The sequence below is a fragment of the Diachasmimorpha longicaudata genome, chromosome 18, assembly GCF_034640455.1.
Source record: "Diachasmimorpha longicaudata isolate KC_UGA_2023 chromosome 18, iyDiaLong2, whole genome shotgun sequence".
Lineage (NCBI taxonomy): Eukaryota > Metazoa > Arthropoda > Insecta > Hymenoptera > Braconidae > Diachasmimorpha > Diachasmimorpha longicaudata.
In genome coordinates this window covers 4,447,501-4,469,286 of record NC_087242.1, presented here as the reverse complement: position 1 = coordinate 4,469,286, position 21,786 = coordinate 4,447,501, and the positions used below count along the sequence as shown (strand labels likewise).

At 41.3% G+C, this 21,786-nt stretch overlaps 1 protein-coding gene and 1 non-coding gene across 4 annotated transcripts; one reads left to right on the top strand and one right to left on the bottom strand.

Moving 5' to 3' along the window:
• Positions 1-992: 992 nt before the first annotated feature.
• LOC135170753 (knirps-related protein-like) lies at positions 993-20,875 on the bottom strand. Of its 3 annotated transcripts, none has more exons than XM_064136812.1 (3): positions 20,674-20,875; positions 6,752-6,829; positions 993-4,087 (listed from the first exon to the last, which is right to left on the bottom strand). In XM_064136812.1, the coding sequence occupies exons 2-3, from the start codon at positions 6,827-6,829 to the stop codon at positions 3,044-3,046; spliced, it is 1,122 nt and encodes a 373-aa protein (XP_063992882.1). In that variant the 5' UTR covers positions 20,674-20,875; the 3' UTR covers positions 993-3,043. The 3 variants fall into 3 exon arrangements, with proteins under 3 accessions (XP_063992882.1, XP_063992881.1, XP_063992883.1); XM_064136811.1 differs by lacking the exon at positions 20,674-20,875 and adding an exon at positions 13,235-13,902; XM_064136813.1 differs by lacking the exons at positions 6,752-6,829; positions 20,674-20,875 and adding an exon at positions 5,229-6,718.
• Positions 17,611-17,682, top strand: Trnap-cgg (transfer RNA proline (anticodon CGG)). Its single transcript has one exon. It is a non-coding gene; the product is annotated as a tRNA-Pro (tRNA).
• Positions 20,876-21,786: the final 911 nt, after the last annotated feature.

The following is a 21,786-nucleotide window of genomic DNA, read 5'->3' as shown; positions in this document are numbered from 1 at the left end:
ATGAACGATTCCTTGGAAAAAAAGTGGAGGTTTTTTTCGTTATTTAATGTTTATAACGAAATTTTATCGGACTCTTTGATGAATTTCTCGAGGGGAAAGACCTCGTAATAAACAAATTGATAGCTCTGATCGAAGTTAGGATTTGATTTATTGCTTCCCAAGCCTGAATCGCTTTTTAAATGGAAATTTAAAATCATTTGTATAATGACAGAAGTCAAAATTGTGCTGGAAATAGCTAATGAAATTCCACGACCCCCGAAGCCTTGATCTCTCCCGTAAAATATGAAAAATTGAAAAATGAAAAATAAAAATTACGAGGGAGGGAATGCACGCGATGTATAAACACGTATACCGTAATATACAAGTTCGAAAAACACGGCAACACCAATCACCCGGTGATTATTCGGTAGTGAGTAATATTCGTCGCGTGGGAGTAGTTGAGCGTAAAAAAGCATCTTCAAAGAAAAAGTAAAATGGCCCAAAAAAAAAAAAAAATCCACCACGCCACAGGGGGAGGAGAAAATAAGGCGGGAAAATACGAGTGAAGACGCCTGATGTATTCGTGAGGGTTTAATAATGCGAGGTGAACCGTAACTCAGACCCCAACGGTAACCCCACGTGAACTGTGGTCACATAAACCACGGATTTATATTCGAGAAACACATAACAGAGCTATGAGTCTCGTGAAAAGATTAAAAAAGGTTTTTCTGTTAAAAAAAAAAGCGGAGGAAAATACGGAAGATAATAGCTTTCCACTCCAGTCGATGAAAAAAAATTAATAACCGGTGTAAAAAAATAATGATTGCTACAAAGAATGGTAGCAATCATTGTGTCTGGGATGTACCAGACTTCATTCATCAGTTTTTTACATCTGAGACCGATTTTTGGAATTTTTTATCGCGTCTCAGCGCGGAGAGAAATATATTCAATAAAAATTAGGAATTTTTCCCCGAGAGAACTGAGGTGAGAGAAAATAATGAATGATATAATTACAATAACTATATATTTTACATAATATATAAATAGATAACAGACAAATGGATATTTTATACCTACGAAACGACCACTCAATAAAAACTAAATCAATAAATAAAACTAAATAACATACAAGTATATAATATATTCATTGCCCATTACATTTTGCGATAATATCGCACGAGTCTTGAAAAAAATTTACCCGGAATTTTAAAAAATCGTATTTCTCTCCGTGAAGCGAACTTCTTTTCGAAATTTCGACAGTGAAGCGATAAAAATATTTCGAAACCCCCCGGGGCTCAAATATCCAACTGATTGGACCGAATTCCACCTAGAAGTCGTCACCACTGGAAAGTGTGAACGCACTTGTGACCAACTCTAATTGATATTTGAGCCGTAATAATTTATCTAACCAGCGGTATCTCCGGCTATTTCCAGGGTTATATAGATGTATCCGTGAATTATACGCATATGTATGTTTTGTATGTGAGATTGGGTGTACAAGACAAGTTGTTGTTGGGGGTGGGAGGAAAAGAGGTAAGGATGGAATTTATACTGCGTGTACGTTGAATATTCATGGCTCTTGGGTGCATTATGAGTTACTACCCAGGCCATCTTTACCCTGTGCTTCATTATATTGCCTATTTATGCTCGTAACCTTTTACTTGTTAGGTTCACACGCAAACCTCGTATTTCCGTGCTAAGATGAAACAGTCAAACGTCGAGTTCTATTCTTATTCTATTGAGATAACATCTCAACGTTACAATGCCAATAAAAATAATCAACGCATTTGATTAAAGGATAAACAGCTCTTACACAGCACAGAAATATCGCGAGAAATTATTTTCGTTCTTATTGATAAAATATGGTGGAGTCGACGAGGTGCCTGCCTACGAAACCAGGGAACCCTGCTGCAGCCCCGGGAGCCGCTGGAGTTTCTCTGGAACCTCACCAGTTGATCCGTCGACATCTTATCCACGAACGGTAATCAATTAATCAACAGAAGAACCAATATTTTTCACAATTATTTATATATTTCTTGATTTACAAAAACGGCCTCGTCTGGATACAAAGTGCGATAATTCACGTCTTTGGACGTTCCATAATGCCTTAACTTACTCTGATTAACAATTACAATTAAATCAATGCGATAAAATCATTTCAACTAATATATACACGTGATAAAAACAAACTGGCCTTGGTCCCAACAAATCTCCATATTTACACAATTCTTCGTCTTCCGCTTACGCTATTCCTAACCCTAACAATCATAAATTTGTGGGACTCCCCTTAAAGGGCCGATTGCACATTCTCACCCTCATCTCTCCCCTCCCCCCCCTGGCCACCATCGCTATCGTATTTTCGTTTGTCAACTCAGGATGGAGCAATTTCATATGTTTCCAAGGCGATTCGTCCAGCTCATGAATTAAAAACCCAAGACTGGTTGAAAATAAAGAAGCGAAAATGCAAAACAAGTACAAGCCGCTAAAAGCCAACCTGTGTAAAGGCAAGATGAGCTCGTGTCCACGGATAACATAGTGGTAAATGTATTGTCCAGCTCATAATCCCCCCTCTCACCAGCAGATAGACTAGTGTTTCACAGCAGACTCATTGCCAAGTTTCACTGAATCATCCAGAAATGATGTTTCACGATCTGTTACGATTCCCCCAGACATGGGAAACCGGTTGATCCTCTGGGAGTAAAAAAAAATCCGTTCAAACTCCTTCAACGAATAAAAAAAACCAAGGGACAAAATCAATAAGACAGAGATGACCCTCGATGAAGGTGTACAGCTTTAAAACATCGACAGGGAATCGAAGTCCTTTCCAAGTTGCAAGATAAAACGTTCTTGAATGCATCCATGGGACACGTGTACCTCAGCTTCTTGTAACACGTATTTAACACGTGCCAGGGTACAACCATCAGCATTAACCACCAGCTTGTTTATCCTCATTGAGATCTCCCTCCGATGGTTAATTACCCCGCCAAACAAATTGATATCATTGTTATTACCATACGTCTGATTATGGCGCGAGCTGATGGTGATGAGCGATCCCCATATTCTATTACGATCTCGTCGTAAGATCAATAGGTCGTCTCTTGAGTGGTGGACTGTCACAATCGCTGTCCTCCATATCGATGTCCTCGTCTGATTCATCACTAGCTGTCGTCACGTTGGTCTTCATGGAGAGATCAATGGGATTGTCCTGGGGTAGTTCTCTATCCGGACTTGTTCGCGGTGATGGGTCAGCTGATCTTGACTTATGAGACGCTGACGAGTGACTTGATGACGTCCTCTGGCTCTTCAGTACCGCGTCCAGGTAGAACCTCTTGTGACACGTCTCTGGAATGTTCGGCTCATTCCCCTTCGATGTGTTGTTATTATGTGTATACCGATCATTGTTGTTATTTCCACAATCATCGACTGATCCAATAGTCGTGGTGTTGCTGCTGCCGATGGGCGACCTAACTGATGACGGATGATTTGGAATGAGGCTTGAATGAGCTGGTGCATACAGATGATAGGGCGAGAACATGGCTAGGCTCGGTGGTGGCAGGAAGGTCGGGGGGATCAGTGACATACCACCAAGATGAAAGCCCAGAGGAAGGCCCATCATCTCCTTTCCAAGTGCTGACAGATCGGACGGTGGCAAGTGTGGATGGAGTGGCCTGAATCCTGGATGCAGACCATAAGCTGCTCGCCTCTCGGACACCTCCACCGAACTGTCGCTGTTATGCGACTCTGGGGAACTGATCGAGGGAGATGTAGAGTTCTTGTAATCATCCAGTCCCAGCATGATGGAGTCTTCCTTACTTCTCGGTGTCGTGTGCAATCCCATGGACGAACTCATAGGATTGTTTGTCTGATGTCTCTGGGCTGTCAGCTGATTCTGCTGCTGTTGCTGCTGCTCCTGGAGAAGGCAGTGGATCTTAAACCAATTCGATCGTCTTCCATATCGCGAGCCAGACTTTGACATTCCAACCAGCAGACATTTTCGCAATCTGCAGGCCTTACAAGCCGTACGATTCTTCTTGTTTATTACACACTCGCCGCCATTTTTGCATTCCGAAATACTGCTCAAGTTGTTGTAGGACCTCCCAAAGAATGACTGCAACATAGGACAATTGCACGGTTAGTTGACATTGTTTTCGGCATTTATTTCTCTTCATGTTATTGTATTAGAAAACGTCAAGTTTTCGTGCCCCAGAGGCCCAGAAACTCGCCAATTATGACTAGTCTAGTAGTATCGCGTAACCTCGGGCCGTTTTGCGCGGGAAATTTTTCGCAATCACGCTCTCATTGTCTCATTCATCGGAGCTGACACGCTACTGAAACAAAAGGGGGGCCCAAGAGGGCGGCGTTGGGGCCGGAAGGGGTGGGAGGGAGGGGTAGGACTCTAGTCAAGGCGCGTGCGCCTGGGCCAGTGGTCCCGTAATCCTCGTGCCTCGGTCCCTAATTGTTGTACGTGGTGTAATCGAGAGATTCCAACTCCGTAAGAAGACAAAAATCGTGATAAGTTGGGAGGCAGTGGAGGTAGTCGAAATATCCCTATTCTTTCGCTTGATACAAATTGGCGTGCGAGTGTGGCACACGCGGTAAACAAAGTAATTGCAGTTTTCGTTTTCTCGGTTAAGAGGGACACGGTCGTCGACGATGGAACAATGGGAAGTGGGTGGGGAGGGGTGGGGGAGGTTGTAATAAAGAATAAAGAAACCGGATAGATAAATATCTGAGTGCAAACGAATGTCCTGGTGCAATGGATTAGATTTGGGGGAGGGCACCAGAAGGTGTCACGTGACTTGAAAATTAATCGAGTGGAGGTTAGGGAATAGAAGAGTTACAGAGTTCGTTATAAAAAAATTGGGACGAAGTATTTTGATGTCCTGAAGGGCCCGTAAGGTTAGGGAGGTCGTATCAGCTGTCGGCGATAGGCAACTTCCATTCACAATCAGCTATCAGCCATCATCTCCAATCTTATCTGGCGCTGATGCGAAAAATAACGCGGGTAAGGCAGCCATGACAAGACCTCGTCGTTTTCCTGCGCTTTCCCTTTTTTTTCCGGCGGCACAGGCGCGTGTGTGGATTATTATTAATAGTTTCCGGTCGGTTCGCCTCCTTTCAGGTGGCCTCTTCCCGCGCTCCAACAGTCCCCGATGTTCATAGACGCGTACCACGCTGAAGGTGGCCACCAAAGAGTGAAGGTGGAATTACAATATTAGAAGGAGAATGAGCCCCCGACTGTCACCCACCCAAAGGCCGATGATCGCAATGGGGTATAATAGCAAGGTGGAGACCACATGTGGGACACTCGCTGGGAGATCACAATCAGTCGATTATTCCGCGCAATGTCTGACCGATGGTTTGTCTTGCAGAGCCACTGGGCCTGTCATGGCGTGACGCTTGTCGGTTCACAACTTAAACTACGATGACACAATCGTGAAAAAAAAAACCAGTGCCACCATTATGCACAACTAACTTGTACCCGAGTTAAGTAGTTGGATTATGTAATTTGTGACGGAGGGGGGAAAATATAAATGGCAATGCGCGAGAAAGGTTTTAACCTCGTGCCCGAGTTTTCGGTCGCGTTTCGCTGCCAAATTTAATGAGCTATTGAAGTGAAATCGTTCGGCTGCTGACAGCTGATGAGAATCGATTGATTTTAACGGGGTAACTATACGTTTGTTTACAACATTAGTACGGCGCCACCTGGTGATTTATTTATATCCCGCCCAGCGTGCGCAAACCGACGTTTCCCGACCGAGTGCGATTTTTAGTTTTGACTTGAAATATCGGGATCGTTCTGCTTTTGAATTTTGATTGTCTAGTCAGACCGACAAAAGCCGGGAAATTAGATCGTTATGGTTATGCCATGGGTGAGGGGCACTTGCTAGAGATGAAATCATAACGCAAGAGGGGGAATTGTTGAGGCACAGTGGCCTCTTCCGGCGCTTCGCACTTGCCCGCCACAATTGTTTCCGCCCTAGTTAACGATTGCGCAATCCGCGACATTGTTTTCATTTCGTTATTTTCATTTTCAGGCCCATCTAGCATGTCACATCTCCCACTTTCGTTGATGATGGAATTTCTGGGTTTTTTTTTCGAGATTACGGGCAGCGCGAACTCAGGGAGATGATCGACCTGATGTGGGTGAGATCATTTTCTAGATAATTTCGAGTTTTTTGAATTTCACTCATCGCAGGGCTTTTAATGATTTTTAATTGGATATTTTTTTCGAAGTGAACAGAACAGAAATAAAAATAAAAGGATCTTGTCCCATAAATCAATCACTCATATGAACATGTATTTGTTGTTATAAATATTTTGTTCAGCAATTTTGTTGTAAATATTTCTCACGTATATGGTGCATCATTAATCCTCATATTATCGGATAATTTATAAATCCCTGGCTTTTTAATTCCGATAATTAATATTGGAATTTGCGCCCGGGATGGTAAGTTTTATTGAGCCTCCAGTTGTATCCTCTCTCTCGGTTGGATTTTCTTTCAATTCAAATACAGCGAAGGGGTCACTATACACGCATGCCTAACCAAACGTTTAACCTCGGGTCGTGAAAGCGATTGCTCTGTGGCTTTTGCGACATCCAGTAAGGAAATACAGCCTTTACGATAAAGCAAGCGGTCATTCTGTTCAATTCTTTCATTTTATTTTATTTTAGCTTTTTTTCGTCGTGTTTTGGTTCTCTACTTCATGAATGCCATGCTTCACATTTTCAAAATAAATAAGTGGGATTTTTTTTTTTATTGTTACTGACCTTGCAGCCCTCACACGTGAACGCACCAAAATGGAAACCTGCCGCTGGCTCTCCGCAGACTTTGCACTGTTGATTCATCTGTGGGTGAGAGAAAATAAATGAGAGTCACGTTATTACGGATATATGAGGTCCAGAGGGTTTTCTGAGGGTCTTAAGACTGTTTAAGATATGGGAGTGCTAAGAAGAGGGCATTTTTGCTCTTTAAAATTAATTTGTGAAACTTTGTCATGGCAAGGAATTGTCTTAAAGTGATCATCAATGTGCTGTAACTTGAAAATCGCACAAGCGAGTCATTGTATCATGTCCTAAAATGCTCATTAAACAAAATTAAGTCTAGGATAACCCCGGTCTACAGCTCAGTCGGTAAGGCACCTGCCTGTGAAGTCAGAGAACCCGGGTTTAACCCGGGGGCACCCGTATCATTTTTCTGGATTATTTGATTGAGTCAAATGACGGTCACCACGAAATGTCGGGGATAAATTGTTCCCTCCTAACGATTTTCTTGACGTTTATGAATTATCTCCGGACTGGATGAACCCATCGAGGTATTTACCACCTAGGTGGAACAATATGACCCACATATGAACTTTCATAGGTGACAGCCAATCGCTAAATGGGAAAGTAAATTCCCAGCTAATGGAAGAGACATCGGGAATGTTTGATCAGGCAAATGTTGTGGATACCGAGGAGTCAAACGACTGTTTCCTGACCTACACACGACACACGGTAATTGACTCTGCTCATTCTCATTCAGTGACAGATATTTTTCCTCCAGAATGAAAATCTCTGGTAAATATCATACGACTCTTCCTTATATTATCTCCTCCCCTCATTCATTTTTGCGGTTTACGTCGAGTGAAATTGCCCGTGAAAACGCAAACATTGAGACAATTTCATCGATCACCGCAGGACCAGTTTTGTAACAGTCAATGGTATTTTTGAGGTAGAAAAGCGGATATTGAAGCTGTCGTGGAGTAATCACTGCGGTTTTCTAACAAGTTATCTCACTCGGCCGTTTCCATATCATTGATTCAACATCTTGAGAAATTACGGGCATTGTGGGGAACTCGGGAAACTATTTCGTCAACTGTAGCGAGACGTTTTCCCCTCAGTCTAGAAAAAAAGATGACAAAAAATTTAACTGTCATTTTTGACAATAAGTTAGGCCCTCCCTCCCACAAATGGCATCACTAAAATTACCGTTTCTTCTATATAAAAATCCGGAGTATTTTTAAACCGTTTATTAATTAAAATTCAATTTTACGAAGTTAAATTTCATATTCTCCAGGATAATGGGGCAAAATGGCTCATGTAAATTCCGTGTGATATTCCACCGTCTGTCGAATGCACCTGTAATAACAGTCAATTTGAGCTTCGATGGGTAATTGAAAAATTAATGCCCCTTATTAAAATAATTTTTTTTTACAAACATTTAATATTTATTTCTCCGGAGAAAACGTTACTTTACTGATGGAAAAATTCCTCGACAAAACTTATTTGTATGGATGAAATTTTCTTAGCGACCCACACACGTGCTTCGTGTCTATTATCCTACCCGCACCCTGGTGGAATCGCAGGTGCGTATCCGGTGAATGTTTTTTTTTTTCTCTTTCTGTGTTGGCAATGTCCTCATGGTGAATCGCAGGTGTTGGGTTTGCGTTCTTGGCAAATGTCCCAAATGACAGTGAGGATAGAACGGCGCGTGGTGTGGACGTTCTGAGATAAACTAGATGAGGTAAATGACCTTGGTAATTGCGACGAGAAGTCGAGTCTTAAATTAAGACGTTTGTCATGACTTAAAACAGTCGGAGATGGCCTTTAGGTCTTGCCAGTGTCACATTTATGTTATTTATCAACGACTGCGTGATCGCAATTTGGTCTCAATTTGGAGTCGTGGGGACTTTTTGGAGACGTCACCCTTTATTTCTTGTGATTTTTCAACCCTTGTACGTTATGGTCTTCAGCTGGGTCTTGAATTAAGACCTTTTTAAGCCGCCAGAGCCTTCACTTGAGGAAAAATAGTCGAGGTAGTTAGATATTCCACGACTCATCCTTGCACTTCAATGAGAATTCAAGGATGATGATGAGGGAGAGAACGATCTCTTTTTTCTCCATTTTATCTCAGACAAAATGGGTTCATACACACGGATCTTTCGACGAGCAGCTCGAGAGTGCCGACGATCGAGATCAAGAATCGCCAAGAGGCAAGAGGTTGCGCGATATAATACCGGAGCCGTGAGAATCATCGCGGCTCCCTGGCAACGAAATATTCAAGCTATTTTTAACCTTTTTTTTTTCTCCTCGTGCATCCCCCTGCGTTCTCCATGACTCCGGTATCATCGGGAAAATCAACAGATCGATCGTTCAACTATCGATAACGCGGAGAAAAAAGAAGGTGAGGGCTATGCAAATTCTTATCAGTAATAATCATTTATATTTCATTTTATACCAGAATTTAAGACCTTCCCAACGTTTTAATTTCATGGACATTATAGGGTGAAAAAAATTCTATTATTTTGGATTTTTTGGTCTCTTTTATGACAGAATCCCGAGTAAAATAAGACTTGTATTGGCATGTCCTAAAAATACTGCTGCACTCAATGAATGATATTTTTTTCTGCTCAGATATGTTGTAATAATCGTTAAAAAAGCACTTTTTAACAGCGACACACCATTTTTTTTCGGCTGCGGCCATTATTACCTCGCGTTGTAAAAGTGAAACATGTTTAGTGAACCCACGTGCCATTTTTAAAGGTAAAAAAATCGACGATATTGCCCTGAAACCGGCGGAATTTTCTCGTCGCGCTCTCGCACCCCGAGAAATACCAGAGGTGGGGCGATTTTACAATGGGACCTGAATTTTTGTCGGACTTTTTCGAGAGTGGAAAAAATTGTCTATTCATTTTTTTCTCTACAAACTCAACCGTCATTCGTTTTTATGGAATAGGACCCATTTTGTTTAGGGTTCAGGTCATTTTTTTCTCGTTTTTTCGACCATTTTTTTAGGAGATGAAGAATAATTCGCTGGAGACAGTCAAACCCTCACTGCCACCTCCACAAACAAATCCATTATCGCAATTGTCTTATAAAAATTTTTTTTTGGTTAGTAAAGGGCCTTTAATTGCGCCTTCAGCGATAGAAACTCGTCACCAGAATTTAAAATCATAAAAATCGAAGGGTCACTCGTTCTCCCGCAGAATAAAATTTATTTCTCCCAAAAAATGATTTTGTCAATTTTTTTATTTCCTCAAAAAAGCTGGAAAAAATTGTTTTCTGTTTTTTACAGACAGAACCGTAATTCGTTTTTATGGGACTCATTTTTTTAGGGGGTCAGGTCACCTTTTCTCTCCATTTTTTTCACATTTCTTTTTTAACAAACTGAAGGACAATTCGCTAAAGCCAATGAGGTCTATGCAGTTAACTCTACAAAAAAATCCCTCATGACAATTATCGTATAAAATTTGTTTTCAAGTTCCACTTTCTCTTTATTGCACTTTTTTGCGCTGGAACCTTTTTCCCGAAATTGGGGGTTGTTACAGATGATAAACGTCGTTCAATAAACCCCAACCCATTTGCTCCTGGGAGAAAAAATACTTTCCAGATATACGAGAAGGACTTTTTCCATTTGTCCAGTACTGCGGACCAAAATTTTGATTTTGCGTTGACAAACTTGAACTGTAATTGGTTTTTATGGGCCGTGAGTCGTTTTGTTTAGGGTTCCGGTCACTTTCTTCCCCCCATTTCTTTTTTCAAGTGATGCAGCACGACTCTCTGGAGACAGTCAGACCTTCAGAGACTACCAGACAAAAGAATTTATTATCGTGAACATTTTCACGACTGTTTTTTACTCGGAAACAATGTGTTTCGACACAAGTGCGGTAAAGAGTTTGTGGAGTTGTGGAGGGTTTACTATTGGCTCGAGTTTATGGAGAAAATGTGGAGAGAGAAATGGTCCATTCCATTTTTTTTACGAAGTCATCTGCAGTCGATTCTTATGGGCTAGGGCTCATTCTGTTTAGGGTTCACCTTTCTCCCATTTTTTTCACTTTCCATAAAGAAACGGACAATTCCCTGGGGCGGTCAGACCCTTGTAGTTGACGCGACGAGAAAATTCATCACCAAAATTGGGGGCTATTAAAAACCAGGAGCAGTGGCATTCCCTAAAATCGAATCCTTTTTGCCCCCAGTAATAATTCATAACAAGTGCCGAAGATATTTTTATCGCGCTGTGAGAACAATAAAGTTTTAGAGAAGTTTTGGGTGTGGAAAAAGTTAAGTTCCTCAAGGGTCTCACGAAAAGAATTTCTCTCTGATTTGTTTTATCTCTTAATGTGAATCGGTGCGAAATCAGTGGAAAAAATTATCTCAGAATATCTTTTATGGAATTCAGTCATTTTTTCATGACTTTGTTCTGGGAAATCGCCTTTCAAAATGAAATAATCGATTATAAACTCATTAAAGGTCGAGAGAAACATTACTCCATAATATTCAATCCATTTTGCCCCAGGTAAGAGATTATTTTTTCTGGAAAATTCACTTTTCCCTTCCCTTCATGTCCACGAGTTCGAAAACGGTGGAAAAATTGTCTCATAATGCCTTTTGTCGAGTTCAACAATTTTTTCATTTTCTCCGGACTGATAAATTTTATACCAAAATAGAAGACTCTATAATGGAGTCATTAAATACCTATAAACATTATTTAAAAGAACTCATCCCAATTTACCCGAGAGAATGAATTTCTTTGTTCTAAAAAACCGATTTTTTTTTAACACTCGAAAGTGCCTTATCCCCTTTTAAAAAATACACCCCCAACTCCTACAATCCCTGCACAATATATTTCTAGTCTCCACCTCTTACCCCCACCCACCAGACACCATAATTTACCAAATTCTTTCAATGTCATCGATAACTCTCCTCCTATCGGACAATATTTTCATTCTACAGTCGCCGAAAATTATCTCTCCTCCGATAATGGCTCCTGATAATTCTCGCCTTGTTGATCATCCTATATCACTTAATTACCCATCAGCGTAACGTTCCCCCGGAACAATCGGCCGCATTGTTAATTACATCTATCCCAAGTGGGTTCTTCCCCGCGCGGTCATCGTCACGATCTGGTTACGTTGGTCAGATGGCAGTTTCCGTTCTGACGAAATTTTTCGACGTTTCGTGACGCACTAGTAATCGACCCCCTCCCTCTCCCACCCCCGCTTCATCCTGCCCCTTTCCCCCCCTCGTCTCATCAACAAATACAACGATACATCGGTACACACGGGTATTATTGCGATATTACCGCGTTATGTTGACATTTTGTTTATTGTTCTCATTGTTCATTTCCTACGTCGGTTGCATTTCGTTACGGTATATATTCCATTATACCTTTCACTCGATATTTGATTCTATTTGCAATCCAGAATCGCGTGATCGCGAAGGGATTTATTGGAGATGAACGGGCTGCGTCTTGTTTAGTAAAAAAAAAATGGGGGATTGTTATCTCGTCGGGGGGAGATGCTGAGATTTAAGGGGTTCTCGATCTCAGATAGGAAGGGGGGATGAGGGGGGAGGGGTGAGGTGGTTGTGAGGGTGTTAAATGTGCCACCTGGCAGGGGGGCAAGGGGTTTCAGTCGGTGAAGCCGTTCCTGGATGTTTTGCGATTTAAATTTGGGTCGTTGGGGTTTTTTTTTGGTTAGGGAGTGTGTTGGGGAGGAGGGGGGTGAGAGGGGTATTTTTAGGGGCTGGAACGATTTTTTTTTGGAGTGGTGAGGGCGTGGAAAGTGAGGGATTTTCGTCCTCGGAGGGAATTCACGATTTTCGGGTGGGTAGTGAGGAGTTTGGGGGGGAGGTGGTGTAGGGAGGGGGAGGTCTTGCTGTTGGGGATAGCTTTCCACCCTAGGACGGAAGGCACTCACTTTTTTGATGGTCTGAAGATAGGAGATACAAATTTTCCGTATATTCCACTGCCTTAATCCTTGACAAAAGTACCGGAAAAATGGGAAAATCCAAATTTTCTCATTCAAGACTCGGAGAATAGTAAACTCCGGAGTTTTCCACCCACAGTAAGTGCCACTCGATAATCCGCACCGTCGGCGGCCATAATTAGATAATAATTTTAACAGCCTGCTGACCGTCTTAAACTATCATAAATCAAGGCCATCCGACATTCAAGATTAATTTCTCCCCTTACCCGGTTGAAAACGTCCCCTAAAGTGGAAGCACCCGTTTCTTCCTCCCAAAAATTCTCAAAAGAAACTCACGTAGAGGGCAGATGTCTCTGACCCGACATCTTCGGGTCTCAATATTAAAATAACATTAACAACAAACCACTGAGGACGATAAATTTCACGATGGACAATCCCAACCCATAAAATCCCCTACCACATCCCCAACCCCCTTTAACCCTCGCAAATAATGAATTTCCCCGCTGGGTCACGGGTCACCACCTCTCACCAATAAAAATCCCTGATCGTATGATAAACAACTAACCTTCAATCAATTTCTCGTACCTCGTCACCGGCCAATCCACCGGCGATGAAAAAAAAATCAAAAAACTGAACTCCAAAAAAAAATCCTATAGTTCATAGTTCACCATAAGTATCACTTTGTTCACTGAATGTCAGAGTGTCACAAAATCACCAGTTCACTGGCACCATTCACCTTTTCAGATTAATTGTCTCAACTGTCCACCCATAAATAATAAAAAAAAAAAAAACGTAAATAAAAAAAAAACAAAGTGTTGATGCGACGATGACCGACGGGTGAATGACTCCGATGTAGAGGGTACTCGTAGATTTTCGAATCGCCTCGAGTTGTTATTCCCCCCTCTCCCCCCACCCCCGGGGCCTTACGCCTGTCACCTCCTGTTGTGTACCTTCACCCCACCACTGGCAATAACCGGTGAGGAAAAGGATTAAATGTAGAAAAGAAAGAAAAATCCTGAGTTGATGTTCAAACGTCCGAGAATACGATACCAATTTTTTTTTTTCCGCCGACGAATTAACTATTTAACACTCGGAAAAAAAAAATAAGTGCGTTTGCTGGTCCGCGCTGAGGTGAGTACCTCCGGGGGCCTTATGAGTACCACTGTGTGTTGGATGGGAACGGTGAAGCGTGCTGGGTCCATCCTGCGGCACAGGTGGGCCCCCCGGGTGAAGTGAGAGCGGCAGGGGGAGAGGGGCCCGCCGCATTTATGCCTGGGATAACTGGGGTGGGACGCGCCAAAGACGCCTCACGTGGGACGCACTCGAGGGGAGGGGCCTTCCCTTTCCTAACCCTCGATCGGATGTTTTTTTAAAGTTTTTTTTTTTTCACCACAGGACAGCGCAGAACGGAACCGAAGAGATCTATCCCCACCTTTTTAGGCGTTCGGGCGAGAGAGGGGGGATGAGAAGATGATGATATTGATGTGAGGGAGGGGATGCCATTAGGGTGATTGATAATCTATTGCTGAGGGTGGGGGATGACGGTACTGGGATGAATTTGGGGGGTGATGGGGTGGGGCAGCCTTGAAAGAATTATCCGGGGTAATGGGGTTAAAAGAGGACGAGTTGGAGTGCATCAGGAGGGTCTGGGGTCTTGTATTCCATTAAGATTAGGATTTTGGGGATTTTCGGGTTGAAGATAGGTCAGGAGGGCGGCGGTTATCGCAAAAAGGTTTACGAGATGAAAATAAATATTGCAATGGGAGGGAGATCGGGAATTTTTTGTCAGGATTAGCATCTGCATTTAGGATACGATAAATATATGACTGGGTCAGGATTATCAGCGATTTTCCGTGATATCAGGAGTAGGAATTTACGTCGATTCGATTGATAATGGAGAGCGGGGATAAATCGCAAATATCAGGACTAGGAGTGAGAGTATGTTCGGAGTTCAGGAAGGCTAGGATTGAAAGGATCAGATTGTCTATAATCCCAAAATCATCGTAACCTAATCATATCATAGAAACATCCCGTTAACTTCGGTAAATTGATATTATCCAAAGGCTAGGAATACCCCAATTTCAGGATTACGATATTAGGATTAGGATTAGGATGTCAGGAATGTGAGCTCCATGAAATTAAAAAAATCTAGACCAGAACAGGCGTTATAACCACATTGTGATGTGAAATGCCCGGAAAATTGGATCAGGATTAGGATTAGGATTAGGAATACCGCAACATCGCAATGTCGGACTTGCAAATCGCACTTGAAGGTGCTGCAGTATCACGGCACCTTCGTATCCACTGTTGTGAATAAATTCTAGGACATCAGGATTGAAAAAAACATTTATTCGTTCGCAATCATCGCGAGAAGGATAAATAATTCTTTGAATAATAATATATTACCCTGAAAATGCACTCTCACTTCACGATGTCTTCACTCCATAGATGTCGAACGAATTTTCACTCATACGAGAAACTTGTGATGCTTCCTTGCCTGGGGAAAGGTCGCATGGACAATAATCAATGATATTTATGTCTGCGTACCCTCCGGCGTGGTCGTAATTAACTCTAAACACAAATACATGGAATGGCTTGAAAATGTACAGCTAAAGAGATTATGATTCTCGTACAGATACTGATATAGGCATACTTTTACGGACAATCGTGTCGAAGTTATTCGAAAGTATGAGCTCTTACTATTTCACACGATATTTTATCATTATACGCATGACCCCCTGGGGGCAATATTTTTCAGTTTGTCAACAAAATTTCTACATTTTCTCAAATGATATTTCAATGCTATTGTTTCATGCGTAATTAGAAATAGTTAGACTGCGGCGACGTTGATAAGACATTGGATTCTGTTAATAGTCTCATTAGCATGATTGGGAAATGTTGGATGAATTTATGAAGAAATAATTTATCAATAACCAGCTTAATTTGGATTTCACAAGACGTGAGGGGGGGAGGGGGAGGATCTATGTAATTTTTTTTTGGTGAGCCCAAAAATTATAGTAAAAAATTGACTCAATTGGCAAATGGAGTTCACTTGAATTCAGTTCAGTCTTTTCACTCATTAAATTGCGATCAAAATTTAAATTAAAAAAATGTTTAGGGTAAACAGGAGAAATGAAGATATTATCAGTTGTTAATCGAATAACAACTTGCTTATGTTGTGGTTGGAACAAAAATATTTACCAGAACTTGATAATTTTTGTAGGAGTAATTATTTTTGGAGATATTTCTATATATTTTGGGTAAACCTATTCGTTCTTCCAAGAACTATCACTGGTTTTATCTAGTGAATGGTGTTACATTGTATTTTAATTTTCCATACACCAATTAATAATTTCAAGTGGAAACTGTTGTTTTCTTATGGAAAATTGTACTGTTAACGAAATTAATCACGTGGGGACTATTTCAAAAAATTTTATTTTTTTCGGGTCTGCTCATTTGGCAAATCTTTTCCTAGACGACTGTCTCATAATCCCCCCTCCTCCCTTCCCGTAGTTATTTCAAATGTACTCTGGTCTCAACTCGAAAAAATTCTATTGTATCTATTTTTTTATTTCAATTTTTTATGGGTAGTTTTCTACGACCCCCCAGTTCTCTGATGACTCCAGGTAGAAATGTCTCCAAAAACATCAGCAGTTCACATTTCTGGTAAAAAATAGGATGCCATAAACTTGACCTTTCCCACATTGATGCCTCACGATGAGAGAAGAAAGTCAAACGAAAAATTCCCCCGTTTGCACCTCAAAACCGGGTCAGATGTCAGATTAAATTTTGAAGATAGAAATTTGAATGAAATTCTAAACGAAAGTTGATGTGAATGAAAATGTTCTGGTTGAATGTGTGATCAATTGGCAGTTTGGTACTATTTATAACAGTTAAGTTTAGATATTCCGAGGTATCATCGAATGGGGAAATCGATTCTGGGGATAAAATAAAAATATAAAATATATATTGCGGTAGACAAAATTTTATCTATCTTTTTTAAAACTGGAGCCCTGACGGGGAGAGATTCCCCATCCCTTTCCGATTAGTCTGTCTCCACGAAAAAACATGGGAAATCCTCTCAAATGCATGTCCAGACTGCAAACATGCGGGAAAAAAAACATTTATTATGGAATTGAAGATTAGGATTAAGCCTCCGAGTGGTTTTGGGCGGGAAAGAACTACCGAAGGGACTAGCAATGGCCTCCATTGTGGCCACCGAGTGAAAAGGCCCAACTTGTCATAAACCAATGATGGTCCTCATCGTGCCAAAACTGTTAATCGGTTGTCCCTTGTTGGGTTTTACAGCTCCACATTCTTCCGGTCTTTCAATTAAAATCGAGGTATTTTTGGAAGTGCAACGGTACTCGTTGTAATAATAAAAAACCGTTATAAAATTGTTTTAAAGGTGCGGAGATGTTTGCTTGACAAAAATATAAACGGTACTTGGCCTAGGTATTCTCAGTTGTAAATATTATTTTTTTCTATTGTGGGTGAAAGTTCTGCAACATTTTCAAGTTCCTTTATTTTTACGGGAGTAGCCACTGGGGACATCAATGCCTGGACCAGACGGTGGCAATGGTTGGACCATTGCGCCGGTAGAGAGTGCCACGAGGACTGTTCGAGTATCGAACGACTGAGAGGACTTCACACCAGACAGATTACCATAAAATTGAATAAAACAACTTAATAATTCCCTTGAATCGAATTTTTTCCAGAGAATTTATGATCAACTGAAAAATCATTTTTCGGAATTGGATTAGGCCTCAGTTTTTATTACACAAAAATGATAATTATCTATTTGCTAAGAAGATAATGTATTCCCTGGTCTAAAATGTTATTTCCAAGGAACGATATTTTATTGATCGTAAAAAATTGAATTGGCTACAATTATCATAACGAATGAGTCATAACAAGATTTTTAAATCGAGGAGTCGAGACGGCTCGTTGGTCTAGGGGTATGATTCTCGCTTCGGGTGCGAGAGGTCCCGGGTTCAAATCCCGGACGAGCCCAAAGTAATAAATTTTTTTTTTGTTGAAACTCTATTTTTCTGTCCCTCTTTAATTATGGACCGAAGGGCGCCATCAAATCGCTATAATTCCTGAGTCAAGGGTAGCAGTTTGACTCGCGCAACCCTTACGAGTCAAGGGCCGCAAAGAAAATTTCACTTTTAAAAGGCGGTCATAATCATAATAGTTATGATCTCCATAATTCAAGATTTATAACACGATTCTGAGGAGGCTTTCGCCTCAAGGGGCGTAAACTGACACCCATAACCCTTATAAATCAAGTCTTCACCACTGACCGTGGCTTCCGTACTTAAAGGTTATAAACTGACCCAATCTGCCGCTCACCATCCGTAGAAATGGAATGGTAGCACCCGCCCTTGTAAAATTCCAACCCTTATTCGGTAAGGGTTACAATGCGACCATTACCATAATTATGAGTGGTAAGTCGAGGTCTAGTGTTTAAAATCCTCATAAATCTTAGGGCATAACTTGACCTTTGCGAGGTTCCCATTCTCGTGCCTCCCTGACCCTTATGATCCCTCCCCGCTGGAGACGAACCACCCCTTCATACCGTGCTCCTCCCATTCCCCATAATATCTCCCTCATGATTTTTCCAAGTCATAACCACCCTCTGATTCTTACCGAGGCCCTCACCCTGACCCGCACGGACTTTGGGGCATTACGATATTATCATAAATCGATTTTAAATCCTCCGTTCCATCAAAAATGCGAATATCAACAAAATTCAACGACTGGATTTTTTATTCAACCCGTCAACATGATAAACTCTCAAAAGCTCTAGAGAATCGCACGTCAAAAAAATCACAACTCATAAATATTGAGCGTCCGGTGACGTCAATTTCTTCAATAATACGGATACATTTGATTACCACCATATCTTTCCGTATTTGTTAAAGCTGACAGGAACACACGGTTCTATTAATCGTGTCTCAAGTTTCATGCGAAAACACCGGAATGATGTATCATTTACGAATTTGATTATATACGAGCTCGATGACGACCTTTAAACCTCCACACACAGGAGGGGAGGCCCTACAGCCGACCAATTTTAAGCCTCGAATCTTTCTCACTTTTATCGGTATTTACCGTTCGATCACGTAGTTTCACTTTATCGAATTACTGGTATACAGGTAGGTTTTTATGTGGAGAATTATACACACGTGGTGTTGTGTGTGCTCTTCCTCCTTTATATAAATTTTTTTTTTCTTTCATTTTTATCATCGTCGCCTTTTACGATCGTAAACGATCGGTTTTATGATTTTGTGGGCTCGAAAAAGGTATATCTCGTAGATTTTAAAATCAACCCACTGGCGAACATCGTCTTTTACACAACAATATTTGGATTTATTGATCGATATCGTCTCGGCTTAATGTGTATTCAGTGTTTTTCAATAAATTTTACGGGAAACTTTAATTCTCTGGGTGTTTTTCGACTCATTCAACGTCACCGATTTTAGACGATTTACGGGAATGTTCACGGGGATGGAAGTGAGATGGTGGGGTTATTTGTAACAATTTATTTACAATATAAAGGTGCCATCTATGTGGATCTCGTTCCGGTGATGTAATGTTGGACGACATTTTTTACCCCCGACATTTTCCAGCATAAAGACCTTTCCGTGTCTCCATACCCTACGACAGTGAACCATTGAAATATCCAAAATCGACTGATCACGACGCGCATGATCGATAGTCAGTGTCGAAAAGCCAAATAACTACCCAACAATAATTGTACTGCTGCCGGTAGAGATTTATTGGCCCGTCGAGATGGGTAAATCACCCGGATAATTCCGGTCAATCATAAATGCCAATTCGGAGCACCTCATGAAGAATGACGTGTTGTGACTGACACTTTCATTCAATCATTGCCCTCTCCCCCACCACCTTCAACTCATCTCTATCCACGATAAATGTCTTTTTGTTAATAATTTCGCATGCCGTATAAAAGGAGAATTCGAAAGTAGTAGACATTTGCACAGTCTCAGTCTCTCTTCTTTGCTATAAAAGTGAATGTTTAGCCGAAAATTGCGGCAATCGAATGGCATTAAAACCTGGTGGGATTATGCGTTTTGCGTTTATGGCTTCGAGGCATGTACAGGATGAAAAAGGAAGATTTAGAAGAGGAAGACTAGACATCAATCTGGGACATCTGTTTAATAAGTAAAAATTGTAGTCGTAAAGTTTAATGGAATAGGGTATGTGTTGCTATTTACATAAATATGATAATGAAATATCAATTAATTTTTTATGCTGATGCTTTTTTTTCTGAATGGCACTTTGCCTTTTCAGTCGGAAAACAGAACGTTTCGGGGACATTTTCGTTGCCGTCTGGAGGGGACGAGTGAATTGTGAGGCCTTCGACCCTTTTCTATATTATATGTACATAATATATGTGATACAATATATTATTCATTTATTTAATATTTTTTACGTCTATTTGTACCGAATATTCTGCGCGTTCTAATCGAAGGAACAATTTCATTCGGGAAAAAATGAATAAAGAAATAATGAGGATGTTGATCTCCTCACGCAATATTTCCTCGTGATTAAACGGTAAATTTATCTTTAAAAATACGGTAGTCGTGCCAGACGTATGAATGATCCCCACGCATGCAATTCAATCCGACCCGGGGAGACACCGAAAAACCATAAAAAACATTTGCAAAAAAACCCAACGAGATAAAAACCCGAGAAACCCAAGACATCAAGATGACGTCTGGTGTCCGGGTGCACTTGAATATCCGAAAACGGAATGATTATCAGGAAGAGAAGATGGATAATATAATCCAGAGTTTTATGACGTAATTTCGAGTTAGAATGCACGTCAGTCGAAACTAACTTACGGCCTCCTGGGGCTGTTATTATCGTTATTCAATCATCGTCTGTTTCCGTCGAGTTAATAGTCACTTCGTGGACCACTTCTGTTGAAAATTTTCTCAGCATATTGTGGCCCACTTGCTTTTACGTACTTACACAGTCTCAGATGGCAGGAAACATCGGCGATACGGCGGCAATAAATGCTGCACCGACGTCGATAGCTCAGTGGTGCGAGTCCAATGTTCGGAAGGTTGTGAGCTCGATTCCGTGTGGAACTGAAGTCTTTGAGGCGTCACCGGGGAGAGAGAGGTCGCTAACATAGTGCCCGTCAGTACCGACGGGTTTTCCGTGATAATTGTTTTGGAAAAACGGACGCCCGACATTTCCACGGGAAAATCCGCTCAGGGGAATTTTTAATGGATAAAATTTATTTTTCTTCCAGTGGCGGACATTTTGGTCCAGAAAAATGGGGAAAATGGCGGATGCCCTCGGAGGAACAAAATTGTTTTACTAGTTCTATCAGTGGACATTATTTTCCAAGTCCATTGCACCCATCCATTCATCTCCACCGAGGACTAACAGCTGCAATTAAATAACATTAAAAGAGCGAGAATAAAAGAGTTGAGTGGACGAGGGCCAGAAGACAAGTTCTACTGAGTACATATATCTTACCTATTACCACGCTCTCCAGCCAGGAAGGTCGGAGGGTTCAAGACACGGGACCGTCGATTAACAAAATCGGAAATCCCCGTAGAAAAGAAGAGTCTTGTCCACTTCAACGACCAGCAATCTATCCACAGCGAGTCGTTTACACGGCTTGAGGTACTCGTTGAGACGCCCCTCATTTTTAAGGGCTTTTTCTCTGTAATTGAACGAATCCATCTACTCTAGTCGACCCTTCCCCGAGGTATTCACGGTGGATGGAGTGAGCTGAGGTATCGCCCACGCATTTGGAGGCGCGTTCGGGGGAACGCATGCAATAATTAAAACGCTGGAGGTGCATGAAAATTGAGGATATGGTGGGTAAATATTTTTTTTCGTGAAACACTGGGGGGGAATAATTTTTTGAGGGTTGAGACATGAAATTTATGCGCGGAGAGAAGGCAGGGAATTTTTGGAGAGAAATGGGGGAAATTCTAGGGGAAAATTCACTCTTTCTTTTGGCAAAAAAATCAGCCCGAAATTCTCCCAGAATTATTTTCACGGAATTAATCTCTCGTCCATCAAATCACTTATTTTAAGGCACTCGAAATGTTGGCTGTCACGAAG